Genomic DNA, 21,731 nt, shown 5'->3' with positions numbered 1-21,731 from the left:
GCGTAGTTGTGTGAATAACAAAATGTTTTTGTTTCCCATGGAATTCAATCGGGTAAAACATAACTGATACCCAAAATTCCTGTTTATTTAATTAAAACAGGCCATTTTGTATTTATAGTTTATTTGTTCGCACTGTCAATACACATTCACATCACAATTTTTTCAGGTATCTACAAGTGTTAAGTATTTAGTAAATGTTTGTTTTCACTTTTCAAAAGGACAGTCCGAACAATACGTTTAATTAATACAAAAAAAAATTAAATGTTTGCTTTTCATTAGTTTAACTCTAACATTAGAGACTATTTTACAAATTATGATCTAACTTTTTTATAATATCAAGGTTTCAGGTAAACACTTATAAGCAATTAAGATAGCTTTTACATTGCTGTTCAATGCGCTTTAAAATAAAATAAAATAAACAAACAAATAAAATACATACGTCGTCATAACCAATACCCACAATCGTAAATACAAAATGGAAAAATTCAAATACACCAATAAAAAACAGAATTGGAGATGGGCAAATTTTGATTTATGGGTATATAAATCCAATAATTGTATGAAAATATCAGATAAATAGCGGAAATTTTTAATACGATAAAGATACAAGAATAATATAAATGACATTCTCACTCTACTGTAGCTCGACTCTACAAATATTAATCCTATATGACAATATGGACGTAAATTCGAATTATAAAACATTTAAAAATGTTAAACTTATTTCGATTACGTGGCATCAATTGTTCTAATGGTTGTCCAGTTGTCGAAATGATTGTTAAATTCATTATATTTGTAACACATATTATATATATTTTTCTGCATTCCTTCTCTATATGCAATTAAATTATGCCAAATCTCGCACTCCTCCGTGACTCCAATGTGTTTTAAAAAAAATATTTAGTCTTCCTTTCAAGTATTAATATATAGATATAAATAAACGTCAATTATAAATTCATTCGGTTTCGGAATACTGAATCAAAGACTCATACACAAACACAAAAACAAAACACCCCAACGGCCCGTGTCAACGGCCCGTGTGTTCCACGCGCGCCTCGAAGAGCAGTGTCAGTGTCATTGACGGGGCCCTTTAGGGCTAAAAAAAAAAAAAAAAAAGACTCATGAAAATGGTTGTTTGTTGACCTAGCATTTGAATCCAAAGATGTCTTTTAGGTTCAGTACGCTACCAAACAAATAAGGTAGGTAGGTATCACTAAAAGTATCGAGCATTTAATACAATTTTAATCGACGTGCTCACAACTATCAATGTAAAATTATTGTGGGTAGAAATTATAAAACAGATTCGGACAATTCAATTTACAAGCTATTAAAACTTTGGTTATTTCATAATAGATTTAAAGATGGTAATTGGCCTGTCATTGTATTATAATTTGTTTACCCTTGCAAACAACGTAATTTTATAGACATGAAATAAAAAAATATTAGGGTTACTAAACAAATGTGTGTATTGGGGTATTACACAAAATAGTAATTAAGGCTATATTTCAATAACCCTAAAAGATTCTTTTGTTTCTGTTAATTATAAAATATTTTTATTCGAATAACATACTTTTTGTGGGTGATGAGGTTGAAAAAGAAACAACGAATTGTCAAATCATTCTACATAGACACTCGATATTCCTTCTGATAATATGGAATGTGTGTTTTAGTTCGAGACGTCTAACTAAAATTGAGAGCAACTTACTTTAATGCCAACTGAAAAAATTAGGCCCCCGTATACGAAAGAGCTTCGTCAATATCTACCGAGAACGAAAGTATAAATATATTATTGATTGAAAGACGTTGAATAAACCGAATAAAAGGACAATAATGACGTAAATTAATAATAATACCAGTGCTTTATTATCTCCACTGCTGGGCACGGGCTTCCTCTACTATTGGGAGAGTAGGCTTTAGCTACCCATGCTGGCCTAGTGTGGGCGGCTTCACATACCCTTAAATACCTATAGAGGATTCTCGGGTTTGTAAGTTTTCTCACGATGTTTTCCTTCATTAAAGCGTATTGATAATACACAAACAAAAATAATAATTGTCGATAACTCACAAACTTTATCAAGTTTCGAACCAACATCACATCGTCACGAAACAGCCTACCCTGAGGCCATTGTTACTCAGATATGGGAGTAATGTAGGAACCAAATTTTAATAACGGCGAGTTTCGGGTAAAGTTTGCAATTTTACGAGATTACATAGATTAAAGTGTCAGACGAAAAGGATGGTTTATTTCGCTATATTAAACTTTATTTGTGCTTTCTAAGCAGGTTTTTAACTTGATTTCGTGAAAATATAAATGGTTCAAAATTCAAGTCTCAGGATAGGTATAGATCTTTCTAGATTTAATAAAGCAGAGTTACCTTCGTTAATATTATAATTAAAATTTACAATTTTATCATTTTAAAGAATTACTAGCCTCTGTGAATTAATTGGTAAGCCATTTTGTATGTGTTGTGATCATTGTAGTTGGGGTAAAATTTACTGGACATGATTGAACGTGACGTTTAATACCTCAGGGCCCTTATTCTGTATGATAGTGTAAACGCGTAACGCGGCCGTGTCATGTTATCTTCGAGTAATGTGCGTGGAATGGTATTCTGTAAGCCAAATTTCTATAGTCCTAAACATGATGCGTTGTGTTACGCCCTTGTTACGCACTGTTAAAATACTTTTACCAGGGTGGCGAAGAGAACAAAATGTCACCAGTGTTTTAACTCTGGAAGGTTACAAATTATAAGCAATACTATCACTAACCATTAATCTATTTAATGCTCATTTATTATAGAAAGGAACTACCACTTATTTTAAACTAATTACAATTTTACTACATTTTACATACAACTTAACTCTTACCATATCAATTACTGCCTACCCTCCAAAACTTTACGACTCGACGGTCTGCGTCCAAATTGCTAAAACAAAGTTCCCACACAGATAATTACATAAGGTTTTTTCAGCGAAAACTTTCAGCACTTTCACGTAATTCTCCGGCCCGGTTACATCTGGGAAGATTTCGTTTCATACCTCTTGCGTTGAAAATCCGAGTGGCGCTTTTAGATGAGTAGATTTAATAAATGATTTGAGATTCGATTCAGACAGGTATTTAGAGATATGGCATTCTTAATTAACTTGTGGATTTTGACATGTTAATGTCAATTAACGAGGTAAAAGTATTCTACAGTATTGAAGCATAATGTAGCATTAAAGAAAGAATTTACAGAATCGAATAGTTTCGGAGATTTTACTGTAAATTTGACCAAACTTACAAATTAAATTTCCTTTACAACATTTACCACTTAATTAGTATGCTTGTATAATAAATAGATGTATTGAAATTAATTGTTAACATTAAATCTATATAACATCGCATTAGTATCAACTATTATGGTGTTATTATATATGTATAAATAAATAAATACCTAAATATTTACACGCTTAACTTTCAGTGATAAAAATATATTAAAATATTTTAAATTTTGCAAAAACATAAAAAAATATATATGAAATGTCTATTATAGATGTTTTAAAACAAGAATGTATGAAATATGTCCAGTATAAAAGCTTGTGATACTTTTAATTGGATAAAAAAAAAATGAAATAAAAACTGAAAGGTACGAACTACGAGCCTTCGTTAAAATGAATTCTTTTTCGGACTGCCAACGGCGTTCACCTTTACAGCCGAATCACGTACAAAACTCTATAAATTATTCATCGCTGTTGCCAACTACCCATGCACCTGACAACAATTAACGTTAAATGTAACTCTGCGGGATTTTGCGGGTACATGTGTAATTTTATAAACCTTTTCAAGTTTAGGGTTGTGCATTACTGACCATTAGATTAACTTTATTAAGCTATCTCTATATCTTTACTTAGACTAGATGCTAAAATATCGAAACACGATTGTTTATTAGCACTGGGAGGTTGGGTCGGGTTCCATTTTGTATGTTCTATATGCTAGGGATAGCGAGATTAATCTGAGAGTTGAGATCTGATAGGCGACACGGCACGGGTCTCCTCTAGTACTGAGAGGGATTAGGCCTTAGTCTACCAAGATGTCCTCAAACACCCTCAAAATTTCTCTTAGGTATGTAGGTTTCGTCGTGATGTTTTTCTTCACCGTTAAAGCAAGCGATAATTCACAAAGAATACACACATAATTTTAGAAAAGTCACAAGTGTATGTCCTTAATATTTGAACCTGCGGACATTCGGCTCAGCAGTCTGATCCACACCCAACTAAACAAAGAAGAAGTATTTATATTGCTTATTAATAACATTATCCTTCGTAAGACTGAATTGTACATGCCAGGCTGCAGAAATAGACAGTCGAATAAATCCAGACAGCTCTCGCTCCACTTGCTTCGCGTTTTGTGCAGTTATAATATAATTTCCCGTCACTCGACTGGACAGGCGGACTTAAGTCTGTACATTACCATTTCTTTCAACGGCACTAATGCGAAATGAATTCCGCGTTCGCAGTGACGTCTTTTGTTACAAAACTTTTTCAATATTCATAGAGAAAGCAGCTCTACAATTTATTTTAATTGAAAAGCGGTATTTTGCTATATTTTATTGCATTTCGCATTCTGGATTCATTATTTGCTCTGGTTGCTTTTGAGATGTAGCAAATACTGACTTAGTTTGCATTAATTTTAAGATTTTGTGCGGTTGTTTTCTAAAACCTAATTCTTCTTCGCTTACATTGATTATTATGAAGAGTATCATCCTTAGTCTCTTGGCGGCATGTGCGATGTATAGATCGTAAAATTGTAGATTTTATGCCCATGTATGTACTTTGTATCGGTGTTTTTATCACGATATACCAACGTTTGGTTCGTACAGAAAGGCATTCTCTTAATAAAAATAAAAAAAAACGAAGTAAAATCCTTTATGCAACCGGCTTGAAGTGTGTATCGTCGACACAAAAATTTAAATTCGATAAGAATACGTAGACACAAATTATTATAGACATTTCTGACTACATTTTATTAGAAAGATATATTTTTTATTGCCCCTAAAGGCAGACGAGTTTACGGCCCACCGATGGTAAGTGGTCACTGTTGCCACGTCAGAAACGTTATTAGCCAAGCCGCTACCTTCCTTAGACCTACAAGAGTCGAACAAAATGACGCCAGGACTGTCGACTGTCGTATTTCAACCATAAAAACCTTATTTATATAAGCACGTTTTCCAATCTCGTTTTTATTAATGTGTTTTGCTTGACAATAAATCTCTTCTTGTTAAATCTAAGCCAACGAAATAACACGGCTTTATGAATAATGTATGGTGTCATACGAATCGTATAAAAGAAAAGGTGCAATTTGAATGGAAGGAAATGGTTCGTTTTCTTTTCGATTATTTTTCTCGTAAAATGAGGAAAATGATAAACACGTTAGTAGTATTGGGCGGTATAGTTATTGTGAATATAATTGTTTTGGTCATTTCTTCGCCTATTGTTATAGTTGATTCATTATATTAATTGAACACTTGTATACATAATATAGTTTGAACTCTACTGCCTAGAAAAAAGGATTATGTCAGTTCCTATCCCTGTAGCTTAGGATGATATACAGATAATATTAGGATAATATTATAGAAACCCTCCGGAACATTGTGCTTTTGATAAGTCTGATTAAGACAAAAGCCTCAAAAGATATTTAAGTACTTGTACAACGCAAGTATCTGTGTATATGTGAAAGTAAGAAGTATCGATTATAATATAAACAGAGTAATGATAAAAAATCAATGTCGTAGTTATAGATATAAATGGTAAATACAATATTTTTACACTGAATAAATACCAAGAAAAACATATACCAGAAGCATTACCTTCCAATTAAAATTCATAAGTTGTAAACAAACATAAAACTCATGAAAATTTATTGCTGACCTGACAGACGTTGTCCCGTCTTAACTATGAATTTGCAGCGCATATTCTGTCAATTCTGTCAAATATTTTCGTTAAGTTTTCTTAAATTTTCTTTCATAAGATCCTTCTCCTGACAATAACAAACACAACAAAAAATAATAGTGAAATCGGTCCAGCCGTTCACGCGTGATGGCGTGACCAAGGGAAATAGGGATTCATTTTTATATATATAGATAGAAGATTGTTAAAGGTGGACGTCGCTTGGAACTTCACTACGCCATCCTATTTGGATGTAAAGCCTCAGAATACTTAGTTGTGCAATATCAAATAGCTAAAATAGTATTTAAATATAAACACTATTGTTCGACTGCGGAAAAACAATACATAATGCTGTAATGTCTATTTCTGCCGCCAAGCAGCAGTGTGTAGTCACTGTTGAGCTCCGGTTTAAAGGATATTGTAGCCAGTCTAACTACGGGACTTAACATATCTAATATCTCAGGATGGCGAGCGCAATGGAATAGCAAACAATACTTTGTAATTCAAGGTGTTGGATGGTGTTTTTATTATTTATGGGCGGTCATATCGCTTACCATCAGGCGAATAGCAAGCTTGTCTCGTTAGTCAAAGTAATAAAAAAATACACACACTCGCTTGAATAAGTATTAAGTATATCAAATTTAACGACAAATTACATTAAATTTGAATATGATGGTAACAATAAACTTAGGGACAGTTTACTACAAATTGCGTCTAATTGGAATCAAACCCAAAACATTTAAAGCCAAGGTTCCCACAATTAAACTAAAGGATCCCATTCCATGTAACTCAAATGATTTGCATGATAACGAGAGCCTTCATGGATCTTCAGAATATAGTTATAGAGGAGCGGAGTGAGGAACAGTCGCGAAGGGAAATCTTCCAAAAGGGAAGCCAACGCTAAATATACTTACATTGGTGATAGCAGCGGTAGACTCGAAATATTTACAGCATTATCCAATAAACAATCCAAATCTCAATTCCGAGAATGAACCAATCAAAATAAATCATTTGTAAGCATGTCAGAAAAGCTTTGTTCTGATTGGTTCGTTTTTGAAACAGATCGAATAAAACCGCAATTTTTAATAAACAATCCCAATCGCTTCGATCTATCTCAAAAATAGATCAATGATAGCAGATTTGAGAAGACCCGCGCCCAGTACAATTATTTCAAATACTGACGGTGCAGAAAAAAAAAATATTTGGCGGACCTATGGGTTCTAGCCGTGATGGTTTTACCCATCAAGCTGTGGTTTTGCATGCCAGCATGCGTGGTTTTGCCGAGGAGATCAAATTAAACAATAATTAAGTAATTGAGTAATAGTAATTCTATATCAAACTTTTATTACTTAAACGGATTTCAAAAATCAAATTCACCTTAAGTAATAAAACAAAATACTTTAGTTACATTTCCCTAATCCTTGTTCCCTCATTCCACTCAATTCAAACAAAAGCAAGTATTAAAACCGAATGCTCGAAATTATATTCGACGGTTCCGTAGCGAAGATGGTAGTAAATCGTCGGCGGTGGCAGATGCTGATGAGTTATTCATACAGTACAGACATACCTACATACGTCCGGTCTAAGGGATGAGAGAGCGGTTTAAATTATAACGACGAAGTTGGCAAATTGGCTGTAGTAAAGTTATGAATTAGACATCTGCTACATGATATTTAGAAGATGGGTTTTGAAAAATTCTTCCTTAATGCTCGCCTAAGTTATGTGAAAAACTTCTTGCATATATTCTCTCTTAAAATTTCTTGCGTCTAAAGCCATCAATTTACACTGATCGCCATCTGTCAACCCGTGCTAACTGTGCCAACATAATCTTTGGTTTAAAAGTAAAATTACTGAACCTTATAATAATAAAATCCAGTTTCAACGCCGACAGTTATTAATTTCCACCGTTTACACATCACTTTAGTGCTAATATGGAGCTTACAATCAAACAAGAAATTCGTTCAGTGATTCCGTAATGTATAACAATTATACCTCTATCGTCATATTTATACGTTAAGTCCACTGCTGGACATTGGCCTCCCCCAAAGATTTCCAGACGGATCTGTCGAAAGCGGCCCACATCCAGCGTGTTCCGACCTTTATCAAGTCGTCTGATTACATACAGGATAACATATCAAACTTAAATACGCAAAAATTAGCAAGGATCAATACCAATGAAAGCACTTTAAAGTTATAGGGTTTAAAAGAATCTCGACCCGCAATCAGCTTATAACTCAACCCACAGTAAACAGACGGGCCGCACCGCTGTGTAATTACTTGCAGTATTTATTAACCGCGTTATAACGTGGGGCCGGACCGACCCATGTTAAATAAATTCATTGTCTTAACTAGTTTGGGTTTTAACTTAAATAATCTGCGAACCGAGAAAAAAAGAAAAATATACTGTAAAAACTACGCCGTCGTCAAAAAATCTTTTCTAGAATCCGTCAATTGCATAATATGGTGACCAGTAAAATAGAAAACCTCACCATGCTATAGCAAAATTGAATTAATTCTTTATACTAAAAAGTTAATTTTAAAACAGGTTTCTTTCTTTTTTGGTCAGGCTATAAACGCAATAGAAATATATTATTTGATAATTATTGCTTTCTTTAACGATTACGGAAATTATTAGGTACACATATATACGTCCGAATTCTTCATAAGAACTTCGAAGGTATGTAAAGACTGCCAACCCGCACTAGGCTAGCATGATAAACTAAAGACTAAACTGTCTCAGTAGTAAAGACACATGCCTAGCATTCAATTAGCCGGTATAAATACAGGACTAATACTATTAAAATAGAGTTGAATTATTTGAGCCCCTTCTGAAGCAACAAAGAAACAGCGTCTGCGCGACGCACTATTTTTAATCAATTCAAATAAGGTTTTAATTCGACGAATTTAGTGTCTTGAATATAATAGTGTATTTGGTTGATGATTTTTATTACGTTATCTATTCTGTATATTACAAAGTAATACAATCAAAAAGTTTGTTTCAATAAAATTTAATTGTAAAAAAGATATTTTTGCGTTCAATAAGCTAAAGTACGAACGCAATAAATTTAACGTCTCTGCAAATGTGTTTTATGAAAAACATTTTATTGGAAAAGAGAGTAAAGTTATACGCAGTGTAACGGCTTCATGCCCTATATAAGTTTTACTGTTGTTTTTCGTCTGAACGTAGTAAGAAATAGTTTGGAAAATGAAGAAAAATAAAATTCAAGAGTATACGTATGGACTAATAAAAATAAGGTTTAATAAATAAGTAACTATATTTTTATATAGATACAGTGTATGGTTATGAAGGGTTCTAAAATAAGATAGAGAGAGAGCAAAAGAACCGAAAAACCATCACAATTGGTAATGACACAAGACTTATAATAAGTTAACACAATCTGTGGTTGTAGGATTTATTAATTCATAATCAAGGTATCCTATTCCGTCTATAAGGGGGCGAATCCGTCTTTTTGAAATTACGGGCAATCTAATGAAAGGATAGCTCTGATTGCCGTATTGGTAAATAGGAGATATTTTCACTCTTTTGCCTATACGGCTACCAAAGCCGTCCTTCGATTAGAATGCCTGTAATTACAAAAAGACGAATATACCGTAGACGGCATAATACCCTGTTCTATAGCAATAAAAAGATAAATAATTTTAACCTCAGCATATATTACTGCTTAAGAAATGGGTCGACCATTATGTTGAGGTCATGAGAGTAGAGCGTGTAATGCCCAAAACACCACTTACATCTCTCATTAATTACCTCACATCAGTGTCTTCATTCAAAATTAGGATTTTATAAAAGTTAATAAAAGACGTCTATTGCCCCTAGTCTCACATGATGGCAAAGATGGTAAGAGTTTAGGACAAAATAAAAAAATATGGCTATTTCCCCCCACTTTCATATGCAAATATAGTAGCAAAGAAATGTAGTAAATCATCTTTAACAGCATAGATAATTTGTGGGAGGTAGTAAACCCAAGTAACTAAAATACGTTAAATTTCACTGTAATTCTCAAATATTTCGATCTAATACCACTAAATAACTTAACACCGACTTACTGAATCACCCTGTCTTCACCTACATTGTTTAGTAAATCTGTGGAGAGAACACTCCAATAAATAATTCAGCAGGCTCCGGGCCAATAAACGGCATTTCAAATTCAAAGACCTCAAGAGTATATTGAGTAGGGGCTTCGTCGGCATTGTGATGACAATTTGAAAACAATAATGAAATGAGAATAGAGTGTTAGTTCCTTTGCCTGATCTCTACGTCTGGTTAGAAATAGTAGCAAAGTCGGAGCTGGTTACAAAGTATTGCGTAGTTTTCGTTACAATTGTCACCCAGTAATATGATAACGTTATAGTGCCTGGTAACACTTATAAGCTGGGGGTGCAGCCAAGACGTCTTTCTGAAATCGTTTACGCTAAAAATGTAATTTTGTATGAGAATGAAATACCCGAGCGACATACTTATCGCTTGGATATATCATTCGACCGCATCATCAAGCGGCAATAGCCTAGTTGGTTGTGGAACGGACTGCTGAGACGAATGTCCACAGATTTAAAACGCAAGGGCACACACCACTGACTTTTTTAAAATCATGTGTGGATTTTGTGAATTACTTATCGCTTGCTTTAACGGTGAAAGAAAACATCGTAAGGAAATCTCCATACTTGAGAAGTTCTTTGTAAAGCGTCTTAGTTACGTTCCTGAAATACAATAAAAAAAAAACTTTTTTAAATAATACGTGAAGAAGAACCTTTGTACCCATTTTTGAGCACATTGTGCGCACGGATGAGTGTGAGATTAGATATATTTAAAATTAAAATAGAGCATACAAATTTAGGTATGTATATATTCCAAATGCGACTGCGTCGATTTGGTGCGAAATCAAGCAGGCAGGTCAAGACCACGCAGGATGGAGAGTCACTATGGATACCCTTTGCACCATCTAGGAGACATAGGACGAATGATAATGTGTTCCTAATATATTCAATTCTAAAATCTAATTTCGACCACTGGACAACAAAAATTAAAAATAGATTTCCTTTTTTATTAATATATTCAAAATTATCATAGAAATAATTTAGATAAACTACATTGAAGCGATACCTACCTACACAATAGAATGGTATATGTTATAAAAATATACTGAAGTAAACGGACGCAAACAATATATTTAAAAATTTAATTATCTATGTGTTGATAACATCTCTTTATTTACTTTTTTTTATTCTATAACATAGATATGTTAAAGACAATATACACATTTTACAGAATATTCCACACATATCCTCACCCATACAGATTAATACAAATTTCATAGACAAACAAATAAATTGATCGATCATGCAACATAAACACACAATGACGTTAATCTTACATACAATATTTATAAACTACATTATTTTATCACGTTTTAGACACATTACAATATTAGCCAGAAAGTGATGTACGTTTTTATTATAACAGAACATTTTATGTGAAAATATCTTTAAAAAATCCCAAGTTGTTATTTATAAATAAAAATAAATTCGTATACATTTAAAAGTCAAAATAAATAACTTAATTAAATATAGAAATAAAAAACCAGTTTTTTAACTATTTATATTATTATAACAATAAATGTGCAAAACAATACTGTGGATTGTTAAAAGAACATAAATACTCAACAAAACGTTTCTCTGAACTCGTCTCGAAAAACAACTGTGAAAGTACTTTTTAACAACATAATGATGTTTGCACAAGTGATTGTCGCGGACTGTCCTTTTTAATCTATGCTTTTGTTTTTTTTTTCGTTCTGTGTGAACATTTCTAAATTATGGATTCTCTTTCCATGCTTACTCCTTCAAAAATGGTAGGTAGATGAGGTTGTATAAGGAAGAAATAGATTGACGACAAATAACGCTTTTCAAAATTGTTTATAGCCTTGAAAAACTCGCTTACAGAGCTTCAGGATTCATATTATTTTCGGAAAACTAGAAGCACTAACAATTTTTTTTATCGCTTGAAATATAGTATTTCACGTCACTGCCATGAGAAGACTGGAGTGATTTTGTAAACTAAAATATTTTTATAAATATCACGTAATGTAAATAATCATAGAAGGTAGATAATAGTATAGATATAGAAAGTAATTAAACATATAAATTAGAAATTGAGCCGGCATAGTGACTACGACTGATGACTTTCGTCAGTCGTTGTTTTAGACTATACTTACCATCAGGTTTGGCGCGGTCATCTTGTCGAGCCTTTGATGAAAAACGAAATTAAATATACTGCCTAATTTATATTTTTTCTTAAATTATGACGTATATCAGGGGGTCCTATTCCGTCTACGAAGGCATATCCGTCTTTTTCAAATTACGGATATTCTAATCGAAGGATAACTTTGAAAGTCGTAAAGGTAAATAAGGATTTTTTTTCTCTTTTACCTAAGTGGATATCGAAGAATTCCTGTGATTAGAACGTCCGTCATTGCAAAAAGACGGATATACCGCCTAAGACAGAATAGAGTCCTGTAAATATAAAATTACGTCTTATACACAGGCAATATTTTTGTATAATTTTTCACATTTTACCAGCGATTTCATGCTTCATTGACCTGTGTGTATAATACATTATGTTTTTTCTCACAGTTAAAGTTTGCTAGTAATAGGATATATTTTATATCCGCTCAGACAGCGACCACCGTACACAAGGTGTTAAAACCCGCTATAGTGGCCCACGTAATTGTTCGCGTTCCAGGAACAGCCTGTGTATATCTAGTTCCATCAGGCCGGCATAATTGTGTCGACTACCGAAGGGTAATCATCTCTCGTCAATCACACTTTGCCGTGCCCGGAGAAAAAAAACTTAGAATAATACGCTTGTATAAAATGTAAAGGCCTAATCCCTCTCAGTAGTAGAGGAGGCCCGTGCTCAGCAGTGGGCGAGTATATAATACAGGGCTGATATTATTATTATTATTATTAATATGTAAATATAAAAATAAAACAAAAAAGTATAGATTATTGTAAAAAGAAGTAATGAGTTCGCTAGAAGTACCATTATGGGTGTAGTTATCAAGAAGCATTTTCCTATATCTTCATAGTAAGGGCTTTTTGTGTAAACTGCTTATTTTAATTTCAGCTTTCATTACTTAATATTATCACAAAGTACGAAGGTAAAAGTACATTTTTAGTAGTTAAGTATTTATTTTACATAATTAATAATGCGTTATTTATATAAAGGTTAGTATTCAAGTATATAAAAAATGTTAAGTGTGTTAAAAATAATGCTAAAATATAAATTATCCTGACTTCGTTCATGGATGGTAATTAACAACTTATCTTCTTATCGTATAAATAATGTTTAAATATATTAACAAAAAGCTTATTAATTGTCTACTTTATTATCAAGTAGCAAAGAGTTGATATTGTTTAGTGGGAAGCGGTCCAAATTATGATTAAATTTACGGCACGATGCATGATATGAAATCCTGCACGCTCCCTTGTCACGTGTATATATGTCCTACCCTGATGCCTATTTTTTAATAATTGGTAAATGACTGCAGTAAAAAAGGCTTATATACCTATTCAATAAACTTAATAATAAATATTTAAAATACACAGTCATTTGTCAATACAGCACGCTACCACCGAATGGAAATTTCCCATTCATGGGTACTCAACGCGCAACAGTCCACAGCGAGACGTTTAAAGTGTTCCCGCTTTGGGCTGACAGATGGCGTTCCTTCAGAACCGGTCCATCTCCCTGGTGGACATGTACATCGACAACTCGGAACCATCGGAGAACGTCGGACAGATACACTTCTCGCTTGAGTACGACTTCCAGAACACCACGCTGATACTGAAGATCATACAGGTACCTACTACCTAGTAATAGTACGTTTTGGGTATTATGATTAATGCAGATCTTCGGTATATCTCCCAAGCAAGCTGGTACTGAAGTTCCTATAAGTAGGTACTCGTACCTTATAATAGTATATTATGGGTACTCAATATTTATATTTAATAGACTATAAATTAATGGTTTGAAAAGCACGGGTGATTACTATTAATAGGATATAGCAATGAAATTTAATAATATAAGCCGCTTACTTAGATGAAAGAGCGATATTTTATATAGAAATATAATAGTAACGTGTAAAGAATTCCTACGACGGCCTCTTACAACTTCCAAACACATGTCTGTGCATCGAGATGGGGCAAGAAATCCCCTCCTCTACACCTCCTAATATAATCTTCACTGTGTAGCAGGAGTTCTGCTTCTGCATTCCAATTATATTATAATGGCGTATCCATAAGCCTTACTAATCAACTCTTCCTAGGGGAAAGACCTGCCGGCGAAGGACTTGAGTGGAACATCAGACCCTTACGTACGCGTCACGCTCCTCCCGGATAAGAAGCATCGTCTGGAGACCAAGATCAAGCGTCGAACCCTGAACCCTCGGTGGAATGAAACCTTTTACTTCGAAGGGTTCCCTATACAGAAGCTGCAGAGTCGGGTAATTCATTATTTATATATTTCAAATACACGCATAATGAACATACAGTATTTACTAGTGGCACACAAACTAAGTTGCATTTGTAAATAATATTTTTTTTGCAGAGGCAATCATGCCGCATACCTGATGGTAAGAGAGTACAGGCTTTTAATTACACATAAAATGCTAAGTCTCATAATGCCCAGTAATTATAAATCTTTCGATTATACTTATTAATAGTTAAAAAATATATTTACAAAAGCTTTGTATGCAATTTTTTTATTTATTTTGGACCTACTACATAACATATTCTTGTCCCCAGGTCCTTCACCTGCACGTGTTCGATTATGATCGGTTCTCGAGGGATGATTCTATCGGGGAGGTGTTCCTTCCCCTCTGCCAAGTAAGGAAATAATCTTTCACATCCAACTTTTTCATTACAAAATTCCACAAACCATTTAAAAAAACTCGCAATTTCATTTTAACCACACATTCCTCAGCCCCAAATAAAAAAATAAATCAAAACTCCATTCAATGTATTGCCTTTCACGCAGTTTGAAAAAGGAACAACACGTTAAATACGCAATAGCGGCGTATTCAGCCAACATACGCTATAGAAACACAAAATGGGGCGTACCAGAGATACGACGAGAATTAAATGAATTTATATTTGGTAACAAATTTTCTGTAGGTTATCACCTCAATTTGACCTGTCTGTGCCCTTTGCCACTAATTCGTAGCAATTTGCAAGCACTTTAGTTAAGGTTCATAGTGCTTGGTCCGAAACAATATATTTCAAACCGGGAAAGGATACTGCTTGTGGACTTTTGCTTCGCAACTAGACAAATAGGAAGCGCCTACAAATATTACTTTCTAATCTCTCATGAAAATTCCTTTTAATGTCCACTGGTACAAAACTTAGTCTTTATGCAAAACAAACCAATCGAAATAAAATACGAAAACCGAAATTCTAAAAACAATTTACTGCGTTCATCCATTACATCGCTTCCATTGAAAACGGAATGAAACGCTAAATACGAAGCAATTGCGGCGTATTCACGCGTATTAAAACAGTACGCGGTCTAGAGAAACGCAATGGGACGTGCCAGAGATACGCAGAGAATTATTTTGTTCGAAGATTTAGTAGAGTTCGCATTCATTGAAAGTTAGGTTAGCTATGCTGAAAATCGAAACAATGTACGGAATTTCATAGTACATTGTATTATATAATAGCTGTCGCTATTATTGTATTTTATTGTTTACATTCAGTGCAACAAACGTCGGTAGTATATTGCAGTGGAAATATAAATAAAACAACTAGATATCTATTACGTAAATAATGTAAAAATGTATCTCTCTTGCTCATTAAAAGTTACGCGAATCATGCTGAGATGTGAATATTCACCGGCTTACTCGTTCCAATAGCATTATTTTGTTATAAAATCCTCCGTTATTCTCTACTACAAAATGTGTTCTCTGACCAACATCTACTCAAGTATACGATATTTTTAAAAGTAAGTATATAAAATATATGTAATATTGGAGCATATATTCAATTATAATTTGCAAGTAAAAAAGTGATTGAAAACCGACAGCCCTCTAGTAGGCTCACGTTCCGCTTACCGAAATTTTCCAATACGAGATTAGCTGGTATCCACTTTTGTATAGGCGTATTTCAATTAAATATATTCATTACCAATCAAACTGTGTATTGTTTTCTACACTTTTCCCAGTAACACAACTGGTTATGCGTGCAAACCTATTAAAATAAAATAATTTTACCAATTATATCGCGGTTATTTATAATATTATTTTATCTAGACGTTTCACCAAAAATAATTTTACTTCAATGCCTAACATTCACGTAAACATAATAAATCATTGTGCGAAATTAGCTAAAGCTAACTTAAGTCGTGTAAAAAAGCCGAGCGACTTATCAGTATAACTCTACAAACAAACTAAAGAAACAATCAAGATCAACGGTTCATTAAGTACTAAAAGCGATCTCCAGATCTTGTAACTGAGATCGCGAAGTTTGAAACTTCGAACCGTTTGCCGGAACCTCTGGTATTGACTCAAATGCTATAACAAGCAAACTTCACTTACATTACAATGTCAATTATTTACTCAGTCTACGAAAATCAATCTTTGATTGACAAATCGAAATTTGGTAAGGTATAATGTTGAAAGTTTTGAATTGATTGTACCATATTCGAGGAATAGAACAACGGTATTTTAAAATCAAGATATATCAATAATTCAATACGATTTTAGATTGCGGCTTTATCGTGAAAATTTATATCAACGATTCTTTTTCTATAGTATCTATCCAAACAATAAACAGTACAATTAGTTATAGATCAGATATCAGGACCGAATTTGTGCTCCAAAAGTTAAAAATATGTTAATATAATGCCCATTAAAACGTGTAAATCATGATATTGAAAGAATATGAAGTATTTTACATTGTTGTTTTGCTATTTTACGCTAAATTGTATAACCATCACATGAGCGCAAAATTTTTGTCTGATAGTCTTTCCAAAGATATTATTTTAGAACTCTTTGTATTATCATAATATATTGTGACATTAACTTTAACAAAATATTCCTTCTTCGAATAGGTATTCTATCTCTATATTTATGTGTTTTTCCTTTTATGAAAAAAGGAAAAAGCAAGCAATAACCGCTAAGGTAACAAATTTACTCGTACAATATACCCAAAGGGAATAGAAAACTCTTGTATACACTGCTTGACGAAGGAATAAACAAAGCATAAGTTATATCTAGACAAAGAATCCACAATAAACGATGGTAAACAAAATAAAATCCATTACAAACGTACTCTACGACGTTAAAGCAGACAAGCGAATACGGTAAAATAAATCCAGATTCAGAGTTTTCAATAGTTCCATCGGGAGTTGAATCAATTGAAGTGTTTCAAGTTTTGTGTTCCTTTGAATACATTAATGGCCCTCGGGAATTGAACTGACTTACGAACTTAACGAGACTTGAATGTTTGAGGATTTGGTGATTTATTTAGTTTACTTTTGAGTCCTTTTTGACTGTAAAAAAAGTAGGTATCTGTGTATTACGATATTCAAGTAAAGTACCATTTTTGCAGAGTTTGTAGATTTTTATATGCCTATTTCTAGTATTCAAGAAAGTTTGCCACTTAAGTTTAATGTTGTCTATTGTCTGTGGGCAACAAATCATGTCTCATCTCTCTTGTAAGGATGGAATGGGCTATTATAAATAGGCGGATTTTTTGAGTCTCCCAAAAGAGCACTCGCGGCATCAAACACAAAACTCAAACTATCACTTAATCAGTTATAATAGTGGTAATAATTGAAGCCAGTTAATGCCAAAATATACCCAAAAATCATCCAAAAGTAACTTAATATTTAGGATAGGAAAATCAAGCTGTAGGTAACAGATAGCAGTTTTCAAATCTTACTTAAAGGTACTAGGTATATTTTGGCATAAATCAGTCTTATTTACCATATGATGATACAGTTGCTTGTTTACTGGCCTATTCAATCATCATCATTAGCCATAGGAGGGCCAGTGCTGTACACAGGCAGGCCTTCTCCAAAGATATCCAGATCAACGTGTTAGAAACCTGGATCCAGCGAGTTCCTACAATCTTTATGAAGTAGTCCGTATAATATTAAATCTAATTTTAAATTCGCACAATTCCAGGTGGATCTAAGCGAGAAGCCTTCATTCTGGAAGGCGCTGAAGCCGCCAGCGAAAGACAAGTGCGGGGAGCTGCTCACCTCCCTCTGCTACCACCCGAGTAACAGCGTGCTCACCCTCACACTGCTCAAGGCTAGGAATCTGAAGGCGAAGGACATCAATGGGAAATCAGGTAGAGTTGTTAATATTTTAGCAAACAGTGACGTAACAGTTTGGTGTCATAGCGGGCATGACGGACAAGGCCCCACGCTTTAGCCTGCCTCAAAATTTAATAATGTCTACTGATTTTAGTGTTATGAAACCTAAATAGAGACCGCCGGAAAAAATATTACAAGTACAGATTCATTTTAGGAACGCTTGATTCTAAATTATATAGGTAAAGATTTCTCTTTTTAGGAGGGGCTAAATTCTAGAAATTTACCTCGAAGTTTTACCATGTGGTTACGTCACTGAAACTGTTAAGATTCTGTGATGTTATAATACTTATGAGTGAATATCTAATCGAATTAATAACCGCAAAGTTATGATAACACTTCAAGACTACTTATTTCATCCAATGTTTAGATCAAAGGTTTGTTTTTTAAAATTATACTGGCTTATAACAGCACAATATTTGTCTATCATTATAATTCTGATTAATGAAGCGAGCTTATATCTTCTGGACGGTTTAACAGCGTACCATGTGGAGCTTTCAATTACAAAGCCCTACCCGCTCATCACTCACATGAGATAAGTCTTGTAATTAATTATTACACTTGGTTAAATAAACTTATAAATCCTAAAATTTGTGATAATGTTTAGAGATTGGTTAGAAGTAAACGCAGGGAGAGTTGAACTGAAATTTGGCACTTGAATAGACCATGTCCTGGGTTAACACATACGTTACTTTTATCTTGGAAATTTGCTAGTAAGGGTAAGCATGCTTTTTGGGAGTTTTTTTCAAATAGATGGCGCCAGTGTCGTACTTTAGGCGGTATATATTGCTACAGTTTAATGGACTTTTATACACAGAACGGCTTTACAATAAACAAGGTGCATGATACTCGAAATAAATTCCGTTCAATAATATTCCGTTAATATCCGGTTCCAACAGGCCGGCATAATTGTATCGTCTGCCGAGGGGTAATCATCTCTCTTCAATCAACATTATATTGGATCCCTCTACACTTATCATTAGTTGCAGTAAGATCAGATTACCATGCTTGTATAAAAAATAAACTTCATTAGTTAGAACTTTCCTTAAGCGAAATCTACGCTGACAAATACCTACCACCTAGACGGTTTATTTAAAAATATGTTACAGTTACAATTACAATATTAATTAATTAGTTTCGAACCCTCGACTCAAGCTTTATTATTCCTAAATTTCCATAGGCCGCAATAAAAAAGTTTAGTCGACCTTGCCTGAGGGCGAACACCTTGATCCGTTGATATCAAAGCAAAATCAAGTAACAGCTCAATTGCTCGTAATTATGAACAGTTGTAAAAAGTAGAAAACGTCAGGTACACCATGAAATTTTATGGTCAGCCGTTAATTATGAGGGTAATAAAAATATAAAGGTTATAAAAAGTATTTTTATTTTCGCTGTTTCGCTGTTTGATGTATAAAAATAAATAAATACTTAATATCAGTCCTGTATTAAATAGCCTTGTTGGATAGATACGGGTTTTTTTATGATGACGATTTTTAGTCCATCACGCTCTTTCGTATATTATGAGTAAACTTCACATTCACATACCTTCGAAATTCTAATGAAGAACTCTTAATAAAATTTCCTTCAAGTTGTTTTCACTCATCATTATAATAATTACTTACTATTAATTAGCAATTAATGTATGTGTAACTTTAAAAACTCTAAGGTAAAGAAAGAGAAGGTCCTTGGTCTTGGCAGCCCCATCCTTCGTACTAAAGTTGTTATTTTCGTGTTTATTAGTTATTTCTTAATTAATTAAATTTTTCTTTATTTCACAAGTAACACAATACTGACTAATTTAACTCATTCTTTAAATCAACGCTGCTTCCCTTTACCCCATAGATATAAACATTAATATACCCCCTTTTTCCTCGTTCCCCTAATAAATCGCGGATAGCATCTTAAGACGGTCCAATTAAACAGAATTCCAGCGCCTGACGGAAAGTCGTTTTGAGTGATTGCTCTTATTTTTTTTAGCAGGCGCTATTATATTTCAAGTGAATTATTACTGCAGTTACGTTAAAATTTGTAGGGATTAAGTTCTTTTGTAATGCTCCCAGATGGACATTTTAGGGAAATTTGTTGCGTATTTTTTATGCGGGGAAGATTTTTATTTTTATGAAGGGGACAACAATTCTGTGGCCATTGGCGAGAATATATTTTAAACATAATATTATGTTAGTGGTTATAAGCCATTTTATTTCTATCATGACCATGGTATGACCGCGCTGTTACCAAACTATCTGCATTATAAATAGGCCAATTAAAACTTAGTAGTAATATAATACACACACACATACACTTTTTGTTTTGATTTAAGTACCTATAGAAAATTTTCTTTACATTGTGGAATATAACTGTCGACTTTACGGAGGTGGGCGTTAATATCTGCGACACAGTTAGCCAACTAATGCAGATATTATCGAACATTGTATTTAAAAAAAAACTGTATTATTTATTCCAAATAAAGATTTCTTATTATTTCGTATTATTATTATAATATTTCATAAGCCGACGTAAAACGGTTGCTTTATTAGTCTAGCTAAGTACTTATTACTTTCTATCTATTTTTTAATAGCTAATCCCAATGAAATGTTGATCATTCCTGAATATCAGGGATTGTTTACGTTCAAAGTGATCATTTACCATCACTGCACCTCCACGACTAAACAGTACATCCTTCATTTGAAAAACTATGTATTTTTGGCAAAGTAACAAATTTTATTGCCCTACCTACTTGGAGAACAACTTTTCTACTCGACCCTCGATCGAAGCCACAATATCACTGAGCGAACTATAGGCCATTTCATGCACGAAGACGCGCCCAACCACTTTTTGAGCGTGAATGTGGCGGGGTATCGCGGGATAAGGGGACTAATCCAAGTTTTAACGTCGATGCATCTATTGTAGTGTGCGTGTGCACTCATGCTGCTCACGAACACTATGAGCGTATAGGTAAAGTAGTGGCGCGCGTCTTCGTGGATGAAATAATCTATAACCTCTTGACTTGATATTTTTCAGATCCATACGTGAAGGTGTGGCTACAGTTCGGCGACAAACGCATAGAAAAACGCAAGACAGCGATATTCAAATGCACCCTGAACCCGGTGTTCAACGACTCGTTCTCGTTCAACGTCCCCTGGGAAAAGATCAGGGAGTGCTCCCTGGACGTCCAGGTGATGGACTTTGATAACATCGGCAGGAACGAGCTGATCGGCAGAATACTTCTGGCTGGTGAGTTTGTTTTATTTTTTTCACCTGATTTTTGTGATATGTTATGCGGAAATTTTTCCTTCATTATGGGAATAAAGGAGAACGTGGAAAGGTATTTAATCAATGCAAGAATCCCAGTAGAGCAAAGAATAGGTGTATCCTGACATATCAATGTTACTGCACGAAATTCGATGGTATTTATAAT

The 21,731-nt window shown here is 33.8% G+C and overlaps 1 protein-coding gene across 2 annotated transcripts in view; it reads left to right on the top strand.

Annotated features, from left to right (window-relative positions):
• Window positions 1–21,731, top strand: part of LOC115447180 (synaptotagmin-7) — a 32,852-nt gene that overhangs the window by 4,773 nt on the left and 6,348 nt on the right. The window contains exons 1-6 of one of the 2 annotated variants that reach the window (XM_030174161.2): window positions 11,444–11,792; window positions 13,661–13,801; window positions 14,268–14,444; window positions 14,746–14,826; window positions 18,123–18,291; window positions 21,335–21,547. In XM_030174161.2, the coding sequence (XP_030030021.1) occupies window positions 11,757–11,792; window positions 13,661–13,801; window positions 14,268–14,444; window positions 14,746–14,826; window positions 18,123–18,291; window positions 21,335–21,547 (817 nt within the window). In that variant the 5' untranslated portion in view covers window positions 11,444–11,756. Of the gene's footprint in view, window positions 1–11,443; window positions 11,793–13,660; window positions 13,802–14,267; window positions 14,445–14,745; window positions 14,827–18,122; window positions 18,292–21,334; window positions 21,548–21,731 lie in introns of those variants that run through there. The other variant, XM_037447042.1, reaches the window with a different exon arrangement.

Source organism: Manduca sexta, unplaced genomic scaffold (assembly GCF_014839805.1).
Source record: "Manduca sexta isolate Smith_Timp_Sample1 unplaced genomic scaffold, JHU_Msex_v1.0 HiC_scaffold_54, whole genome shotgun sequence".
Lineage (NCBI taxonomy): Eukaryota > Metazoa > Arthropoda > Insecta > Lepidoptera > Sphingidae > Manduca > Manduca sexta.
This window is presented reverse-complemented; position numbering and strand designations above follow the sequence as displayed.